Below are 20,162 nucleotides of genomic sequence, written 5' to 3'. Positions count from 1 at the left end.
GACCTCAGAAGTTAAGTCCCATAGTGCTCAGAGACATTTGAATCATTTTTTGACATTTTCAATGAAGAAAAATTTTAAGATGCAGACACAATGTTTGAATGAGGTTATGTTGACCGAGGTCCAAGCTAAATGCCCGACGTCTGCGATCTGTTTCTTTCGACCGCTACTTACCGTTGTCGCCACCTATCGGCAAACGGCGGAAGCAAAGTTGTACACCTTGTAAAATAGGCTGGATTGCAGTGACTGAATGTACTGAGACCCTACCAGCTTATATCATTACGTTATACATGGTATAAATCTCCTTTTCTCTTTATCCTTTCTGTGAGTGCGTGGAAATGCGAAGAACGCTGAATCTAGGACAGGCAGGGCAGTGAATGCAACGAAAAAGACGGCCATCTGACGTCGACCCAGTGGGGACGCTGAGCGTGTGAAAAATGGTTCAACTGTCTCTGAGCACTATGGGACTTAACTTCTGAGGTCATCAGTCCCCTAGAACTTAGAACTATTTAAACCTAACTAACCTAAGGACATCACATACATCCATGCACGAGGCAGGATTCGAACCTGTGACCGTAGCAGCAGCACGGATCCGGACTGAAGGGCCTAGAACCGCTCGGCCACAGCGGCCGGCGGGGTTTTATTACGATGCGTTGTCCTGGCGCGATTATTGTGCTTGAAGGAACCTCGCCATTGGCAAGCTGAATGCTCATATTCTGCGATTGGTGGTAAGAAATAGCAGGGCCTAAGAGTGTGCGCACCTCCTGCGCACCGAAAATATCGGCGATGGGATGCGAAAGTGTGCACAATTTTGTGAACATCAGTAGCGTTCATTTGGAAATGGAAAGCCGTGTGCATCTCGGCGCAAATCTTAGGAGACGAAAGCGGTCCAGCGTTGGTGCTGGCGAAAGTGTCGCGCTCGTTTTCTATTGCAGAACCACATGTACGATGGCAGCATTCTGCACGTCTGTTGGTGAATGACTACAGTGAGCATGATTAGCAGCAACAGTGTCATAGTGGAACTCTTGGTTCGCACTTTCTAAGTCATTTCAACAATCTGTCTCAAGTCCAATATTGCTTTGGTGGATGTATGAGTTTTTCAGTATAACCGTCACCACAACAGGTATTTTATGGTCTGTTTGGTTTAATATGTCTTTAATTGTATAAATTACTGTGTTAATTCAAAGCTTGTTTCTGTTAACACCGTCCATTCATATCAAATTTATTTGTTTATAACTTTGATCTTGCGGGTCCTTAGCTAGGGCTATAAATTATTCGCATTATCCATTCTGTTGTGCACACTATTTACAGCTAGTGTTTTGAAGGCGTGTCCAGTTCTTAATTTTCTGAGTCACGGTAAAAATTTTTCACGCACGGACTTTTGCACGCTACGCTCCGAAACACTTCTAACTGCACGAAAATTGTACTGTGTCGTCAAATCTGGCACAGATAGCTAATTATCTTGCTTTATCGCGTTCTGTGATGTAGCGTGTACGTCAAACACGTTGTCGCTTTCTCGTGGTTCCGGCGTCTTTTGAAACACTTTCAATAGATGCTCATGAAAGTAACAAGTGTACAACAGAGCAGCTTCGCTGAGATGCTCGCTTACATTCACTGGACCATGACAACCAAACGTTTGTGAAAGCCGCTGATGTCGGAGGGTTTGCAACTTTGGAGCTCGTATTGTCGCTGGAATGGTTCTCCGTTCGTCTCTGCTATGCTTCCCTTACTACAAGGGTGAGTCAAATGAAAACCTTAAATCTGTAATAACAAATCGAAATTTCGCGCAGTTATCCTGTAAGTTGGTAAGCGTGCTACAGACAGCGTGCAGAATGGCCTGTAGGTAGCAGCATAGTGCAGATGCACACATACCGTGGCAGTATCGGTATAAAGATGGCCGTCCCACTTGCGACTTGCACCAAGGAAGAACAGCGTTCTGTTATTCGGTTTTTGCGTAGTGAAGGTGTGAAACCTATTGAAATTCATCGACGAATGAAGGTTCAGTACGGTGATGCATGTTTGTCACAGCAGCAAGTCTACGAATGGAGTAGGAAGTTCGGAAATGGTGTGACTTTAGTGGAAGATGCTCCTCGTTCAGGTCAGGCACAACGAGTTGTGACTCCACAGAACATTACAGCAGTTGAAGCCATAGTGAAGGAAAACCGCCGAGTGACACTGAATGACATTGCAGCATGTTTACAGATTAGTCATGGGTCAGCACACCACTTTGTGCATGATGTGCTCCAGTTTCACAAAGTGTCTGCAAGATGGGTGCCACGGCAACTGACTTCTGAAATGAGAGAACGATCTGTTGATGCTTGTGAAGAACTTCTTCGGCGCTTTGAACGAGAAGGTGATGGCCTCTTTGCAAGAATCGTTACTGGGGACGAAACCTGGGTTCACTTCCACCAACCGGACACGAAGAGAGCGAGCAAGGAATGGCGCCATTCCTCATTACCAAAACCAAAGAAGTTTCTAACAGAACCATCAGCAGGGAAGGTTTGACGGACGGAGGAGATAGAGAAGATCCAAAGAAGAGCGGCGCGTTTCGTCACAGGGTTATTTGGTAACCGTGATAGCGTTACGGAGATGTTTAATAAACTCAAGTGGCAGACTCTGCAAGAGAGGCGCTCTGCATCGCGGTGTAGCTTGCTCGCCAGGTTTCGAGAGGGTGCGTTTCTGGATGAGGTATCGAATATATTGCTTCCCCCTACTTATACCTCCCGAGGAGATCACGAATGTAAAATTAGAGAGATTAGAGCGCGCACGGAGGCTTTCAGACAGTCGTTCTTCCCGCGAACCATACGCGACTGGAACAGGAAAGGGAGGTAATGACAGTGGCACGTAAAGTGCCCTCCGCCACACACCGTTGGGTGGCTTGCGGAGTATAAATGTAGATGTAGATGTAGAAGGTTATGCTGACTCTCTTTTGGAACGAAAAAGGCGTTATTTTGGAGCATTACATGCCTAGAGGTACCACTGTCACCAGTGCATCATACACAGGTCTCCTAAAAAATCATCTGCAGCCTGCAATCTAGTCAAAGCAACGTGGATTGCTGTCAGCAGGCGTCCTTTTGCAACATGACAACTGAAGCCCCCACACTGCCCGTACAACAGCTGCAAAAATCACAGACCTGCATTTTGAGTGTCTTCCTCATCCACCATACTCATCAGACCTTGCCCCAAGTGATTTCCATATATTTGGACCATTCAAAGACGCAATGGGAGGAAAGAAATTCCGTCCTGATGAAGAGGTACGCCACGCGGTGCATGAGTGTTTGCGCGGTCTACCAAAAGAATTTTTTTCGAAAGGAATTTATGCACTTTGTAAGCGCTGGAGGACTTGCATTGAGCGTGGGGGAGATTGTGATGAAAAGTGATACAGCTTTGTACCACTTCTGCACAATAAATAATATTTAAAAAATATTTAAGGTTTTCATTTGACTCATCCTCGTATATCACGTACCTGAAACACAACCAGGCCCGCGTTCAGTCTCGCGACGGATGGTGATCATAATGTTTGACTCATCAGTGTAAGAATTGTGTATTTTGTTGTTGTGGACATAGCGTATTCTTACACCCCTATTTTAAAATGTTTAACTTGCAGGCTGAGGACGTGTTAGTAACGGTGCAGCAGGGGACTCTACGAGGAACCACTGCCACAGGCCTATACAACACGTCCTACACGGCATTCCGTGGCATTCCCTATGCACAACCCCCTATTGGAGATCTACGATTCCAGGTGAGTTTTCTTCCGATTATAAACACTGTTTTATCAAATTGCCAACGCCAATAAGAGACTATGGCGATTAATACGAGATCAGTATCGTGTATTAAAACTATTATGGAGATTTCAGATGTAATACGAGAAGTTCCGATTTCTCGTTACAGGGATGTACGCATTGGTGTAAGATCCTCTCAGCAGTAAATGTTGTAACTGACATTCGTATTGGATTTTTAGGAACTGCCTTATTGGTTTAGATAAGACATTGGAAAACTGTTTGTACTATGTTGTACATTCTTACTGTATTCAATAGTGTTACCTTCACAGAAGTCACCGTCATAGTGAAGCGTTGCTGGTGCTTTCTGGGCCTAGTTGATCATTCTAATACACGGTTCCGTGCAGAGAAGAAATTGTACCACCACGCTACTATCGTTGCTTCGGCGACAACGTCGTAGGAAATAGTCCAGAAGTCACTACAGACAGGAAAGAAGAGGAAATTAGCTTAAATAATACCAGTCCAGGTGACTTAGAGAAACCGTGGAAAAACCTAAAAGCAACAGGTCTTACGGATAATTGCACTCTGCATGGAGACCACTCCAGTTCCTTTTCTGCTGCGTCATCGGCATCTGTCCTGTTGATGTATTAATTATTTTCAAAGGAAAGGAACAATTATATGTCGTGATGAATCCTAAAACAGAGACAGTTACATAAAATAGATACATGATAATGGACTCTCGAGCAAAAGGAGACTCAAGATTAGCAGAGTTCTGGATTATTTCTATTTTCCACGATTTCACTCAAATTTCTCACATTTTAATTTCACCCATGTGTTGAATCGTGTGTCCGTAATCCTTTGCGGGTCGTATATCATCGCGGTTACAAACAATTTTTCTAGGATGAATCAGAGGATATCTCTGCAACATATCATGATATCATTGTAATATGATTGAGGGGCTTTTACGTGATGCCGAGCACACAGAGCGGCCAACCTAAAGGTGAGGATTTGTCTGACCCCATACAACGTGGCCGTTATGATCGAATGGCAGAGTTTAATACCCACCAACACCGACACACTTCACTCCGACACAGGGTAACATATTATTTTAAGCTACTTAGACCAGTTTCTTGCTAATAGAATCTACAATCTGTGAATCCCGTACTGACGACACGCTATCCTAAATAATAATAGTAGTGTAAACATTCCATAAAATTCTATCTACAAATGATAATACAGAATATTCTTTTTTCAAGAACTTCCTCCTCGTGCAACGTGTGCTTTAGTTATCGTATTCAAACGCTGAGCAGTACTGACTGTTAGTTGGCCCTGTGTTGCGCATGTGATCAGTGTTGTGAAACAAAACTTTGAACTTAGTGAGATACTGAATTTTAAATAATGAAAGTTGAGCTAATTAAATGCCAAAAGTAACTAACTGCGTACTCAGTGAAAACTATTTAACGAAAATACATTATGAAAGTTGCTTGACATGGAGTGCAGTTTCTGATCGAAATGTCCAGGAAAAGAAAATGCTGCTGTAATCAGAAGAAAAATAACTGAGATTACCTGCACTGTTCACTGTAAATTAATCTGTTTGCTTAGCATAACACCTGATAATCCTGCCTAGCAACTGTTTCCTAATAAGAATGCAAAGTGAAATCTGCCGCGATAAAAAAGTACCTTACGCTCAACATATTGTTTTGTATTTGGTGTACTGACGTTCTCGAAAGCAAACATAAATCGATAGATGCAGCAGCCAAAGAAAAAATAAACTACACAGTACAAAATTCAGTTTTTGCTTGTCAGAAACAATCTGTGGCTCCGTGTGGCGTAAGGTGCAATCCACACACGACAAAGTATTCGAACCTTTAATATGAAAGATGAAGGAGGGTTTTACTTAAATACGTTCTCGGCAAAAATTAAACTCTGGTTATTGTCAAAAAAGACTGTACAACATAAGAAGACACTAACAATTACGAAATTCTCTCAGGACTTTCAACCAATTGCGTTATTTGTGACATAAAGAAAAAAGAGATCAAATTAACACTAATCAGGCATGTTATTAATTTTGTGTGAGAGAAAGATTTCCTTTAATTAATAGTTTTGACAAAAAAAGATGTTTCATTCTTGCGAATGCATTGGTTACCTTGAAAAATTCCTCCAAAAATCTTCTTCACCAATAGAATCAATAACATACGTTTGCAAACAAGTTTTCATCTCTATAATAAAGTATTACACATAATTTATCTGCCTCTTTTTCTTTATACATATAAACACATACATAAAGCAAACAGATCTGCATGTTCAAAATAAATGAAAGGATTTGATTTTATGAGCATTAAATTAAATTTCTAAACGTTTATTTAAGTGCTTTGAGATGTATAAGTGCAAAAACACATGAATTTTTCAGCTGTCCCACTTGTGAGCATGCAATATATAACTGACCATGTGAAAAGCGCAGATTTTCCAGATTTAACGAACACACTTGCTTTTTGCTCACAGCTTCTCCCGTGCACGCATACGTCATTTATCCTGGTATTTCACACAAAAATATGTGTTTCACAAACCTTTAAGATATTCCACACATATTTTTACGCAAACTTCATCCTTATCTCTTCTGGTTTCGTCCTCCAGTTTTCTCTAGATTCTGTGGAAACTTGTAATTCTGCCCGTAACTAACGCCGCTGTTTAACACCACGCGATTCTAGAGAGTACAAATGTATCTGTGATACTGAGCCGTGTGGCATGATCTTTGACCTCGAAATACGACGTGGTTCATGCATTTTTCAACATCCTTTGGAACTTAACATCGTAATCAGAATAACACAGGCACTGTGATATCGTATTTAGCTGCTGATATCGGGCAAGCGACTTTCAACTACAACGTCTAACCTGAACGGGAATATGCATAATGGATGTACGAATACCGGTCGTAGGCGCATGGTTGACGACATATGGAAGTCTGGGTCTGGCCGTGAGCCGTGTACGGATAGCTAAATGGTAAAGCAATCGCTCCCTAAGCGGGAAATTCGGGTTCGTGTTCCGATCCGGCGCAAATTTTCATTGTCGTCATTCCATTCTACAGCTGATGGTTGTCCTTATTCGCAATTGCGAATTCATTTAATGTATAGAAATACCAACAGGTCGTTTTCGGACGGTTCTACTTGTCACCCCTTCTTACCGTCATCTCCAGCCTAGAGATAGTAAGCGTATCCTACTCGCACAGTTCTTTTACGCAGATAATGAGTCATCTTTGAAATTGCTCCAGGCGTTTCTGAGCTATGCTTTTATGTCACTCCTTTTTACTCTAAAACCTCAGCAACGGAGTGCAAAGGGTGCCTTAAAGTTCCAGTAAATTTTTCCACACAGTAAGTGATAGTCTGTTAATTACGGTAGGAATTCCTTCATGCGCTATATGTCACTATCTCTCTCTATTCGCCTTCACCCGTAAACCCAACTCCTTGGGTGAAACGTCAGCGTGGCTGTCACCAATAAGTCTAATGATCCCGAAGAAGATGGGTTTGACACTAATATCGGTCGTTATCGAATATTTTTATATATTATGTCTTCGTACCTCCGCCCCTCCCCCCTCCCACCCCCAAGTGATGGTTTCGGTGTATCACTCTGACAATATCTCTCTGTACGGGATTACAAAATCGTGTCATAGTAGATTTGCAGTACCCATCGCTTTTGTGTCTGCGTAATATTATATACATTGAGAATTCTCATCCCTATCTTCTGTCATTCCCATTCATTCTTAAAGGCTTGTGACGACAGATCGTTAGACTACCTCCTTTTTGCGAACAGCCACTGGACCTGTGAACGTCCTTTATGCCACGAGCAAATAGGGGAGGTTAAACAGCGCTGACATCACGATTCTGCTGAACTGAAGAGAGTTGTACCGACCGAAAAATGCCTCACCGCAGTGCTGAATGAAATGTCGCGGGCTACTTCTGGGAAGGAGTGATCAAAGCCACACTCGGCGTGCGTTAAGTTTGGCACGCCGTGGTCAGAACTCGTATAATACGTCCTCTTCTAAGTGTTAACGAACATTAGTGTGGGCACTTGTCGGACACCGTGATTCATAATTACACGTTCACCACTATTTTGGTATTTTTGTATTAGACCTTAACGTTTCTTGTAAAGCGTTTAGATGTACACGTTCTTGAAGGGTTAGACATAGGAATTTTGTCTTCACTTGCTTGAATCCTTCCACAAATCATTGTGTTACATCTGTTTAGCTGTATTGTATTCTGTACGTTTTCCAAATTGTTTTGTAGCACCATAATCAATGCCTATTCACGAGCACACATGTCTAAGTTTGTTCGGTATTGTGGAGTATTATTTGTATCCAGTTTTAGTACATTTTTACCTGTGTAATAATTCTATTGTTTCTTTCACCGAAAGATAAATGTTATAAGAGCAGTATTCAACTTAGCGGTGTTTCTTCCTTAATAGGAGAGATATTAAAAATGATTGAGTCAGTGCGAGGTAATTCCCATACTCTATGAATTCTGAACTAGTATCCTCAACTCGATGGGTTTTCTTTTCCTAAACTCTCTCTCAAATTTTATTGAACAGTTCCTTTTTTAATGAGAAAATAGCAACAACGTCCTTCGTCTATCACTTTATTTTCTGACCTTTGTACTGTTTCTCCTGGGTGGACTTGGGTTTAAAAAAAATGTAAACTAAATATTACGATAAATTTTATAAATAATCGAGAAGTACGCCAAAGAAGAATAGATAGAACTACAATGGGCATGTTATTCCATGGACTCTTGCTCTTCTATGTATGAACTATCTTTCCATTGTCATTCGCTTATGTTACCTGCTTGGATTCGGACCTAAGAGGACGTTCTTGTGTAAAGCTTATCTTGCTGTACTGGCTGATAATGGTTATTTTGTCAAAAGAATTTTGTGTATGCGGTCAGTCTATTGTTAGTCTGATAACTAGACTGCCTTAGTAGATATGGGCCTTAACAAAGAATTTTCATTGTTAGGCGCCATCTTAAAAAAATCTTTAACATTTTTCTTTTAGCTCATTCACGAGACGTGCCGTCGGTTAGGACAATTAACTTTATTTCAGATCCCACGAGACCGGAGGCAGCTAATAATAATTTAACAATTTTAGTTACAGATTTTCTTTATACAGGGTGTTACAAAAAGGTACGGCCAAACTTTCAGGAAACATCCCTCACGCACAAAGAAAGAAAATATGTTATGTGGACATGTGTCCGGAAACGCTTACTTTCCATGTTAGAGCTCATTTTATTACTTGTCTTCAAATCACATTAATCATGGAATGGAAACACACAGCAACAGAACATACCAGCGTGACTTCAAACACTTTGTTACAGGAAATGTTCAAAATGTCCTCCGTTAGCGAGGATACATGCGTCCACCCTCCGTCGCATGGAATCCCTGATGCGCTGATGCAGCCCTGGAGAATGGCGTATTGTATCACAGCCGTCCACAATACGAGCACGGAGAGTCTCTACATTTGGTACCGGGGTTGCGTAGACATGAGCTTTCAAATGCCCCCATAAATGAAAGTCAAGAGGGTTGAGGTCAGGAGAGCGTGGAGGCCATGGATTTGGTCCGCCTCTACCAATCCATCGGTCACCGAATCTGTTGTTGAGAAGCACACGAACACTTCGACTGAAACGTGCAGGAGCTCCATCGTGCATGAACCACATGTTGTGTCGTACTTGTAAAGGCACATGTTCTAGCAGCACAGGTAGAGTATCCCGTATGAAATCATGGCGGTGAATCGAGGAAGTACAGTACATACTGACGAAACTAAAATGAGCTCTAACATGGAAATTAAACGTTTCCGGACACATGTCCACATAACATCTTTTCCTTATTTGTGTGTCAGGAATGGTTCCTGAAAGTTTGGCCGTACCTTTTTGTAACACCCTGTATAACGAAATAACACCCCAGGCAGGAAAGGTCTGGGCACAGGATTCCAGTTCCATTATAGGATTTCATTTGTAAATGCTACTCTCGTTATCTTATATTGGGGAATCGAGACGAAACTACGACATGAAGTTACGTACTGTAGTAGTGTACATCGAACAGACTTGGAGAATATTCTCTGGTGCAATAAGCACACGACTTCTCACGAGCCTAGTGTTGGATAAATAAGAAAAGGACAATTAAGTATAGACGATTACGTAACTATCCTGAGAACTGAGCTAGTTTACTGAGTGCTTATACACGTCGGGCTAAATTAAACAACATATTACACTGTTAATAATATTCCTACATTAGTTATTTCTCTTTTATGCTGAGCCATTGCATTAATGTGTGTTTCTTTTTTGTATAAGTCACGGCTCATATTTTATTTTATTACGTTACACTAATAGTCACAAAATAATAAAAAAATTTATTTTATTACATTACACCTTCCAAGTCTCATCCTTACCTATTACGTACAAAATAACTCTTGTGTTTATACTGATATGTTGACAGACACCACAGCCAGCAACGAACTGGGAAGGCGTGCGGGATGCGACCTCGTACGGCAGCGACTGCGTGCAGAACACGGGCGACGGCTCCGAGGACTGCCTCTACCTGAACGTGTACGTGCCGGGCGTCCCAGAGCAGGGCGCTGGGCTGCCAGTCATGTTCTGGGTCCACGGGGGGAGGTTCATCCGCGGGGGCGGGTCCGACAGGGAGTACGGCCCGGACTTCCTCGTCTCCTATGGAGTCATACTCGTCACCATCAACTACCGGTTGGGACAGCTCGGTACGTTCGTTCATCGTAAGAGTTGTCCAACATTTGCTTTAGAATCCGAATAGAAGCGCAAGAAACTATGCACCTCAAACCTATTACTTCATTCTGAAACTCATTTTGAACTATGTAGAACAAATTAGAGGGTGGCGCACGAAATGTGTTACCATTTTGTTTTTGAATATAAACTTTATTGTCAATACAATCTGAATTGACGCATGGTGCAGGGAATGGCAACTGAATCTCAATGTAGACAAGTGTAATGTGCTGCGAATACATAGAAAGATAGATCCCTTATCATTTAGCTACAAAATAGCAGGTCAGCAACTGGAAGCAATTAATTACATAAATTATCTGGGAGTACGCATTAGGAGTGATTTAAAATGGAATGATCATATAAAGTTGATCGTCGGTAAAGCAGATGCCAGACTGAGATTCATTGGAAGAATCCTAAGGAAATGCAATCCGAAAACAAAGGAAGTAGGTTACAGTACGCTTGTTCGCCCACTGCTTGAATACTGCTCAGCAGTGTGGGATCCGTACCAGATAGGGTTGATAGAAGAGAGAGAGAAGATCCAACTGAGAGCAGCGCGCTTCGTTACCGGATCATTTAGTAATCGCGAAAGCGTTACGGAGATGATAGATAAACTCCAGTGGAAGACTCTGCAGGAGAGACGCTCAGTAGCTCGGTACGGGCTTTTGTTAAAGTTTCGAGAACATACCTTCACCGAAGAGTCAAGCAGTATATTGCTCCCTCCTACGTGTATCTCGCGAAGAGACCATGAAGATAAAATCAGAGAGATTACAGCCCACACAGAAGCATACCGACAATCCTTCTTTCCACGAACAATACGAGACTGGAATAGAAGGGAGAACCGATAGAGGTACTCAGGGTACCCTCCGCCACACACCGTCAGGTGGCTTGCGGAGTATGGATGTAGATGTAGATGAAAGGAACCAATGAAGAGCCGTCCATAGAGATTTGTTCTAACTCAGCACATCCGCAATATGTCCACCATTTCGTTTCCTAACTTCCTTCAGACGAACACTGAAGTTAGTGATTACCCTACGGCACATGTCTTCCGTAATTTCACTGCAAGCTTGAAGAATAAGTCTTCTGAACTCCATTAAATCACGTGGACGTTTCGGGAAAATTTTTTCCTTTAGGTACCCCCAAAGAAAAAAGTCAGATGGATTGAGGTCTGGACTATTGGGGGGGGGGGGGGGGGGGGGCAATTTTGTCCGTCATTGAAGCGACCTGGAAACCTGAGTAAAATGATCCGCATGTCGAAATGGTCGTGTAAAAACTCCAACACAGTGTTTGCAGTATGTTGCCTTGCTTCATCTTGCATGAACCATTGCGTGTTTAAGGGCAAGGCAGTAGCAAGAAGCTGTGGAATGAAGCTATTGCGAAGCATCCTCAAATAACGCTCGCTGTTCACAGTTTCTTCAAAGAAAAAGGGTCCAATAAGTCCGTGACTGGAAATTGCTACCCACGCTGTAATCCTCGGAGCATAATGTTGTCATTCATGAAGCACTTGTGGGTTTTCAGTGCCCCAAAAGCGTACATTTTGTTTGTTAACCTCACCGTCTAAGTGAAAATGCGCCTCGTCTGAAAACCAAACGTTGTTGAGAGTTTCTTCCCTATCCTCCGCCCTCTGAGCAAACAGTAGTCTCTGCTGCTTGTGTTCTTCAGTGAGCTTCTGTGCACAGGTCATCTTGTATGGGTACAAATGGAGGTCACTTTTAAGAATGCGTTGAACGGAGCGTTTGGATATTCCCAGTTGCACTGCTGCCTTTCTACACGATTTCCCGGGACTTCTCTGTACAGCAACTCGTACCGCTTCAATATCCTCCGGCGAACAAACAGGCTTAGGCCGAGATCGCTTCGCTTCCAATACTGTTCCTTCCTGTACAAATTTATCGTACAACCTGTTGATGGTCTTCTTGCAAGGGACCCATCGTTTGTTAAAATGTTGTCGAAAACGCCTCTGAGTCACAACAAGGCTTTTCGTTTTGCTGTGTCGTCAGTCTTCCATTGTCAGCCATTGCTGCTTACTAGTCTCCTAGCGGCAGTATCGTGAATTACACGTCATTTCGTAACTCATTTGTTTTTCCAAGGTCTCCTGGTACTGCTGTAGAAATCCCAGCGGGATATGTAATGTACGTCGTAAATTGCAAAAGAAACAATTGGTAACACATTTCGTGCGCCGCCCTGTATTATAATATAAACCCATATATTTCGTGTCCTAGGATCATTTATGTGCGCTTTTCCAAATATCCTACTTGCTGCAATACAAAACACAGCATGAATCCGTAGACTTGTAATAACATTCAATGTAAAACCGAAATGTTGTGTAAAACATTTAATTTGACCTATTTCTTTAGTGAACTCGACAATGGGATCTGATATATCATTTCTGATTTCATCTGATATATCATTTGCGAAACTACGGAACACTTCCAGTTGTGATTCATTCAACAGCGGAAATGTCATGTGGAAAGGATGTCGCAGAATGGTGAAGGGTGCGAAGTAATTGTGATAGCATTACTTCTTTACACTCCGAAACCGATAGAATATCAAGCATAAATTTTAACCGCTGTTAGCAAACATTCAATTTTTCATACTCAGACATGAATTGGCATAGATAATTACCACTGCCGCATTGATGCCAGAATAACGTGCACACAATAGTGTTCATCGTTACAATGATGCAAAATTAATATTTTGTTTTGAAAGAAACATCACATATTTGTCTCAACTGAATTATTCGATAACCACGCCATACTCAGTGATGAATTATGATACTATCCACTTCCATTACAAAGATAACAACAAGTATCCATAAGTTACGTTTCAGCAGTCATTAGCAATTTATGTTTAAGTGTACAGAACAAATCATGTGAATAATTACGGACTGGTAGGTAAAATACTAAGAGAATCATGCAGTTAATTACTGAATTCCAATAATCATCGGTAGAAGTGCATAAGTATTGCATCTGCCAACATATTACTTGCATTATTGGATTATTAATAAAATAAAATGCATTATTGTACAACTTGCATTTGAAAAATGTATCTCGACTGTTTACGAGTGTAAAGGCTGCAAAATCCACTGGGGCCCGAACCGCACAATAACCCTGGTTCGGGTGTGGGGTGGCGGTGGGGTGGGTGGACTGCTGTGGCCTGTTGTGGGGTTGTGAACCACTGAGGGCTACGGTGGGACGAAGCCTCTCCGTCGTTTCTAGGTCCCCGGTTCAATCACCAAGACCACTTTCCTCAAAATAATAAGCCGTCAGTTAGGACATTTGTGATCCAAGTGGACATTGTACGTAAACATGGGTAAATGTAAGAACGTGACAGAGTAGCGTAAAGGGATAGTCGTGATTGGCAGCGCCCATGGCCATATATTATGGTGTGGGAAATTGATGGATCTGTTGGTGTTTCGCGGCAGACTGTTCAACGTGTCTACAGGCAGTGGTGTAACAAACGTGACCACGAAACACGACTTCTGAATTGTGGTCGGAAAAAAATCCTACCTGAGGGGCACCGGAGATGCGTTTCACGGCTTTTGAATCAAAATCGCTTCCAAACTCAACAGGAATTGCTGCAGACGATGAATGAGAGTCCATCACCAACTGTAAGCGAGAGAACATTAAGACCAGAACTGGACGTAGTGAACATCTGGAGTCGGTCGCATCGCATAAGGTCATTGTTCACAGAGGCACATAAAGCGAAATAGTCGAAAGTGGACGGTAGCTGATCGGCGGAACGTAATGTACTCTGACGAATCATGGATTTGTCTATATTCAGATGACGCACGTCGTCGAGTGCACCAAAGATCATGTGAAGCGTTGCATACTGAATGTGTGGAACGTCAGGTTCAAGCCGGAAGTGAATCGTGATGTTTTGGGGGGTATTACACTTTTGATGACTTGGCCCGCTCACTGAGACGATCACTAGCACGAACCAGTAACTGTATTTAAACATTCTGAACGATCAGGTGTTGCTTTTCAATCAACATCTGCTTGCTATTGCTACCCCTATTTTTCAACACAACAAAATTTGGGTTCATGTTGCTGGAAGAATATGTGAATGGTTTTCAGACACTCCCCCACCCTATACATCTCAACTGGATTGCAAAATCCACCGGGGGCCGAACCGCACAATAACCCTGGGTTCGGTGTGGGGTGGCGATGGGGTGGGTGGACTTTCTGTGGCTTGTTGTGGGTTTGTGAACCACTGAGGGCTACGGCGGTACGGCGGGACGAAGCCTCTTCGTCGTTTCTAGATCCCCTGTTTAATACACAGTACACAAACTGTTCATATGTCGTATCATATATCACACGACCACATTTCTTGCTATAATTTCTGTACACTCTTACGTCGTAAACAGAAGTCTTCCCAATCCACTACTTTTCCTGAGATACAATTGCAGATGCAAATAACTTTCTGGTCATTTACATATTCCAGCATCATTCGTTAATCTTCCTGTATATTTATCTAAAATGTTCATTACTTTGTGAGCATAATTTTCCACTTCTAAGTTATTCATAACTCAACGTACACATTACCTCTTCAACGACAGTAAGTAGCTCAAAAATCATGTAGTTTCCCGTCCAAAAAACTACAACAATGTGAACAAAGATTTACAAAAATTGATACGTACAAAGTAAAAATCCAGGTATTGGTAATTAATTCTGTTTCTTCAGCTCATACGATACGATCTCTTTGCTTACAGGTCTACACTCTAGATGGCACTATCAACTGAAGATTGTGCATTATCTTCAAAGCATTTCCATTCTAGCCAGAAAAGTCATAGGCCTGTGCTTTATTTCTCTCCAAGCTAAACTGGTGTCCAAAATTAAAGCACAAACTCCTATTTCCCCTTCCCGTGTGTAATTCACGACATAATCATTCAAACTGTCAATAGATGTCCGTACATCTAAATGTACATGGATACTCTGCACATTACACTTACATACCTGGCAGAGGGTTCATCGAACCACCTTAACAATAATCCTCTATTATTCTAGAACATGATCGTGTTCTGCACGGCAGATGGCATTCCGGTTAACGGGCAAACATGCGAACGATGACGTCAGGGCAGCTATAAAACGGGTAGACCACTCCCACAATCGCTCTGTACACAGTAAAAGATGGTACAGTATGAGGCAGAGAAGACGTCTACCAGACTATGCGGTGGAGGGCCGTAGGAATTATGGAAGGAGGACAGTAGCAAACTGATGTGGCACGATGGTTTAATGTGAATCGTTCCGCTAGTTCTCGCATGAGGCGAGAATTTATAGAGACCGAAACTGTATCCGGAAGACCAGGGCAGAACCCACCACGTGTAAGATCAGAAAGAGAGGACCTTTATTTGGCTGTAAGGATACAACGGTATCGCCTTAGTACTGCACATCAATTGGCATGTGACCTCGCACCATCCATAGGACGTGTTGTACCGCGGCAAACGGTATACAGAAGGCTTCAGCAGAGTGGCTTTTATTGTTGGAGACCTGCTGCATGTGTACTTCTGACACTCTTCACAGAAGAGAACGTCTAGAGGAGAGTCGTCAACATGCTTCCTGGACGATCGAACGGTGGGCCAATGTTCTTTTCACAGATGAGTCCCGATTTGGTCTGGAGAGTGATTCTCGACGGATTCGCATCTGGATGGAGCGTGGAACACGATTTCGGGATCCAAACATTGTGGAAAGAGACCGATACCGAGGAGGATTCCTAACGGCGTGGGAAATTGTATGGGTAAATCGGCAAGGTTTAACTGCTGTTAGGTATCTTGACGAGATCTTGGAACCTCGTGTGCAGTTGTTGCGAGGTGATGGACGATAATGCTCGACCTCGTAGGGCACAGGTGGTATATGTTTCCCTGGAAACGGAAGATATTGGACCTATGCCATGGCCTGCGCGATTTCCCGATTTGAATCCCATAGAGCATGTCTGTGATGCGCTAGGGAGACGGGTTGCATCACGTCAGCATTCACCTGCCTCTCTCCAAGACTTGCGAGTAGCTCTGCAGGAAGAGTGGTCGTTATTGCCTCAATATGACATTCATGACTTCATTCGCAGCATGATCCGTCGTTTTCACGCCTGTATAGCTGCCAGAAGTGGTCACACCCCATACTGAGCACATTAACCAGTTGTCGCAATGTGTATGAAAATCCGTTAAGTTGGAAAAAAAACGAAGCGTTATGCATGTTGCCGTTGATTACGTTGTGTATTCTTTATAATGTTTGTACTTTAATATCACCTGTTTACGCTGTTTTGTGGCAAAATAAATGCAACCTTCCAAAATTTCCATTTGTTGCTTTAATTTTGGACACCAGTGTACTTTGTACCGGATACGATCTAAATGGACGCAGTTCATTGAGACTATGCCGTTTTCATCTCACAGCAAGAATCATTTCCGTCGCACGATGTATTAGGTTCATCTGTAAATATGTCAAGAAACTGCATCCAAATATTCACTAGCAACAAGGAGAAAAGGTGGTTAAGATGGAATTCCTGTAAAAAATTGAGTGTGCAATGCTGATATCATTGCAGTCCTCAAGAACTGATGACAGCTCAAACAGTGGATTCAGTAACAATATACTGAAGGTAATATCTACAAAAGAAAAACGAACATTATATCTTCACATTACATAATGAGTAGAGACTTTAAGAAGAAACAAAAGACCTCAGTTCGAATCTACCTAAAAGATTTCAATTAATCAAATACTTCATCGAAACTAAAATAAAAATTGTTGATTACTTTTTTCGAAAAACAAATAGCAAAGCATCAGAATTGTATCTGAATAGAGTACCTAGTCAATTTAAGCATCAGCATTTCTAAGTATGTTGATCTGTGGACATCGACGTCGACGTCATTAGAGATGGACCTCTAGTTAGGAATAGTGATGAAAATAGGCAGTGCTCTTTTCACAGGAACCACTTGTCACGTTTTAAGCAACTGTGAGAAAAAAAACAAGAAAACCTGAATCTGGATGGTTGTAGATTTGAACCGCCGTCTCCCCGACTTTGGGACAAGTGTCTTACCACTGCAGCATCTCGCTTGGTATTATTTTCGTATTACGACTGATCCACTATTCACTCTTTTACTATTCACTGCTATTCGACTGATGTGACATCTCAAGTTTAGGTGCTTTGCACCAGGCATTTCCCAGTTTGTTTGGAGAGCTCTGATGTTATGTCACTATGTGAAACCTGACCGTCAAAGCTATGAGGATTCCAGTTCGTTTCCTTTTTTTCCTAACAGCATCCTAGAGTGTAGGTGGCCCAAGTAAGACACTTGTAAACTACCAGCAACTGTAATGTTGTGTGTGCCGCACTGTTTTTTTTAAAACTAATTTGTGTCTGATTTTATTCTGAGAAGCTAAGTAATGTATGTAAATACCGTAAATGTAAATTTGATTCAAAAAGTACTTGAAGTGAAGTGAAGTGCAGCTTGACAGCAACAAACTCTTTAGCGCGCAACCCGCAACGATAGTAGTTGTGAAACCGTCGCTCAGAATGTGTTGTTACATTTAATGAAAATTGATATTTTAGTGATAAAACCGAGTAAAGTATGTGTAAGAGTTGCCAAAAATCTTGTTTTTGGAAAAGGAGGTGAACTTCATTGTCGTCGCCGTCTATCAATCGACAGAATTGTAAGTGTACAAAGTTCACTAAAATACAGGAAAAGAAATGCATTCTCTATAGTTTTCATTCAATAAGTAACAACCTCTCATAATTTCTTAATTACAGTAATTGGATTATGTTATTGTACAATAGTATGGTGTTGAACTCCATTGACCAATTTTGATGTAGCAGGACGTGTAGGTTGAAGGAAGTTTGTGTGCTAAGTAATCTCCTTTTCTCACGAAATGCAGTTTGCTGTTTAATCTTATTTACTTACAACAGTGGTCCCTTATGTATGAAAAGCTACGAAAACTTGGGATCTAAGCTATCCTCAATACGGCCAAGTAACTAGCAGAGTCGTATTTTAAACTTTAAAGAACAATAAATTCCTCGAAATTGTAATACGTTACCAACTGGTTCAGAAGATGATCGTTCAAGGAGGCAGCAACCAAAATTCGGGTACCAGTTACTACATAATGTAAAAATCTCAATCAAAAATCAATCTCTCTCTGTCTCTCTCTATCCAAACACATATATAAATATTCATATTATTATTATTATTAAAAGAAGTAATTTTATTCAACATTTGTGTGAAAGACTATGAATCTATTGTTTTGCTAGACCAGGAGCTCTGCATTGTCGGTTGAAGTTAGATAAGAGACGCCATCATCACATTTCGGAATTATGTGGGCCTGTTTATAGTTCTCGGATATACCGTAAGAGCAATACGCTCTCTCATGATGGTATTTTTATTTCATTGGATATTAAACTAAATGATCTGTTTGAAATCGGGGAATATAAACAGAGAGAGAGAGAGAGAGAGAGATAGAGAGACGGGAGAGGGGGAAGTGGCAAAGGAAAGTTTCATTCAAATGAATGGCTTTATGGTAAAAAATTATAAAAATAAAGCATATTTACAATAGGACAAAACTACAGATGTTCGAACTAGCAAAGCTGCTCGCGTTTGCAGGTTTCCTGAGTACCGGTGACGAGGTTGCCCCTGGCAACGCTGCCCTGAAAGATCAGCAGCTGGCGCTATCATGGGTGCAGCAGAACATCGCCAGCTTCGGCGGAGACCCAGAGCTGGTGACGCTGTTTGGAGAAAGCTCGGGGGCCATGACTTCGTCCATCCATTTGGCGTCGCCGCTGACAGCTGGTCAGTATCTGGCGCGTCACTCACTACTCCACTAATGGGCAAAATTTTTCAGTTTTAACATTTTTGTTGATACAGTACCAGCAATCTTATTTTTATTACTTCGCGAACCGTCTATTAGCAAATCTGTCATAGTTGCAGTACGTATGTTTGCGATTACTTTCGAAGCAGCTGGTTCATTCTCAAGCCTGACCTACTTAAGCCTTTTTTTTTCAAAAGAAATTAATTATTTTTATTCATACATACCAGCATTTAAAGCGTCTGGTCTTAGTAACTAACTTCACAATGGCAATGCATGCCTTATACTGCAATCGTAAATGAGTGTCACAATCAACACAAATCAGAATCAAACTGCAGGCGAACACAGCCAACAGTACAAGGAGAAGTTCAACGTCGCTAGTGTTGTATGACACAAAATTTGTAGTCGCGCAACAAATGTATTTTTATTTATTTATTTTTTATTGTCATTTTTTACTTACTGCGACTCTTTAATAAAGACGCTGGAATGCCTCTTATTTAATATGATGCGCCGATTGGCTGTGGACGAGTGCCAGAATATGAAACACCTGTCTTATATTTAAATGTACAAACTAGTACGCACGACCCTATAATTTGCATTTGTGCAATGCCTGTATATTTGCCATTGTCATTTACTTCATTGATGTAAAGATTAATAAAGGTGTTTTGATGCATCCTCACTTAAAACGTGACACGGCCATTGGCTGCGGACGTGCGCTTGTAGACTAGACTCGACACCAACGCCATCGAACATTTCCTGGTACTGTTGGCTGTGTTGGTCTCAAGTTTGATTCTGACTTACTGAGCACTCATATGTTGGCTGTGACACTCATTTACTATTACTTTGTAAAGCTTGTATAGCTGTTATGATTTTAGTTATTGAGAGCAGGCACTTTCAGT

The 20,162-nt window shown here is 41.7% G+C and overlaps 1 protein-coding gene across 1 annotated transcript in view; it reads left to right on the top strand.

Annotated features, from left to right (window-relative positions):
- The window catches only part of LOC126473939 (juvenile hormone esterase-like), a 128,573-nt gene that overhangs the window by 41,606 nt on the left and 66,805 nt on the right, over positions 1–20,162 (top strand). Inside the window, exons 2-4 of the mRNA XM_050101298.1 lie at positions 3,605–3,739; positions 10,191–10,467; positions 19,062–19,247. Coding sequence (XP_049957255.1) covers positions 3,605–3,739; positions 10,191–10,467; positions 19,062–19,247 — 598 coding nt within the window. The remainder of the gene's footprint in view (positions 1–3,604; positions 3,740–10,190; positions 10,468–19,061; positions 19,248–20,162) is intronic.

The sequence above is a fragment of the Schistocerca serialis genome, chromosome 4 (genome assembly GCF_023864345.2).
Source record: "Schistocerca serialis cubense isolate TAMUIC-IGC-003099 chromosome 4, iqSchSeri2.2, whole genome shotgun sequence".
Taxonomy (NCBI): Eukaryota; Metazoa; Arthropoda; class Insecta; order Orthoptera; family Acrididae; genus Schistocerca; species Schistocerca serialis.
Note: the sequence above shows the minus strand (reverse complement) of the source record. Positions and strands in the feature narration are given on the sequence as shown.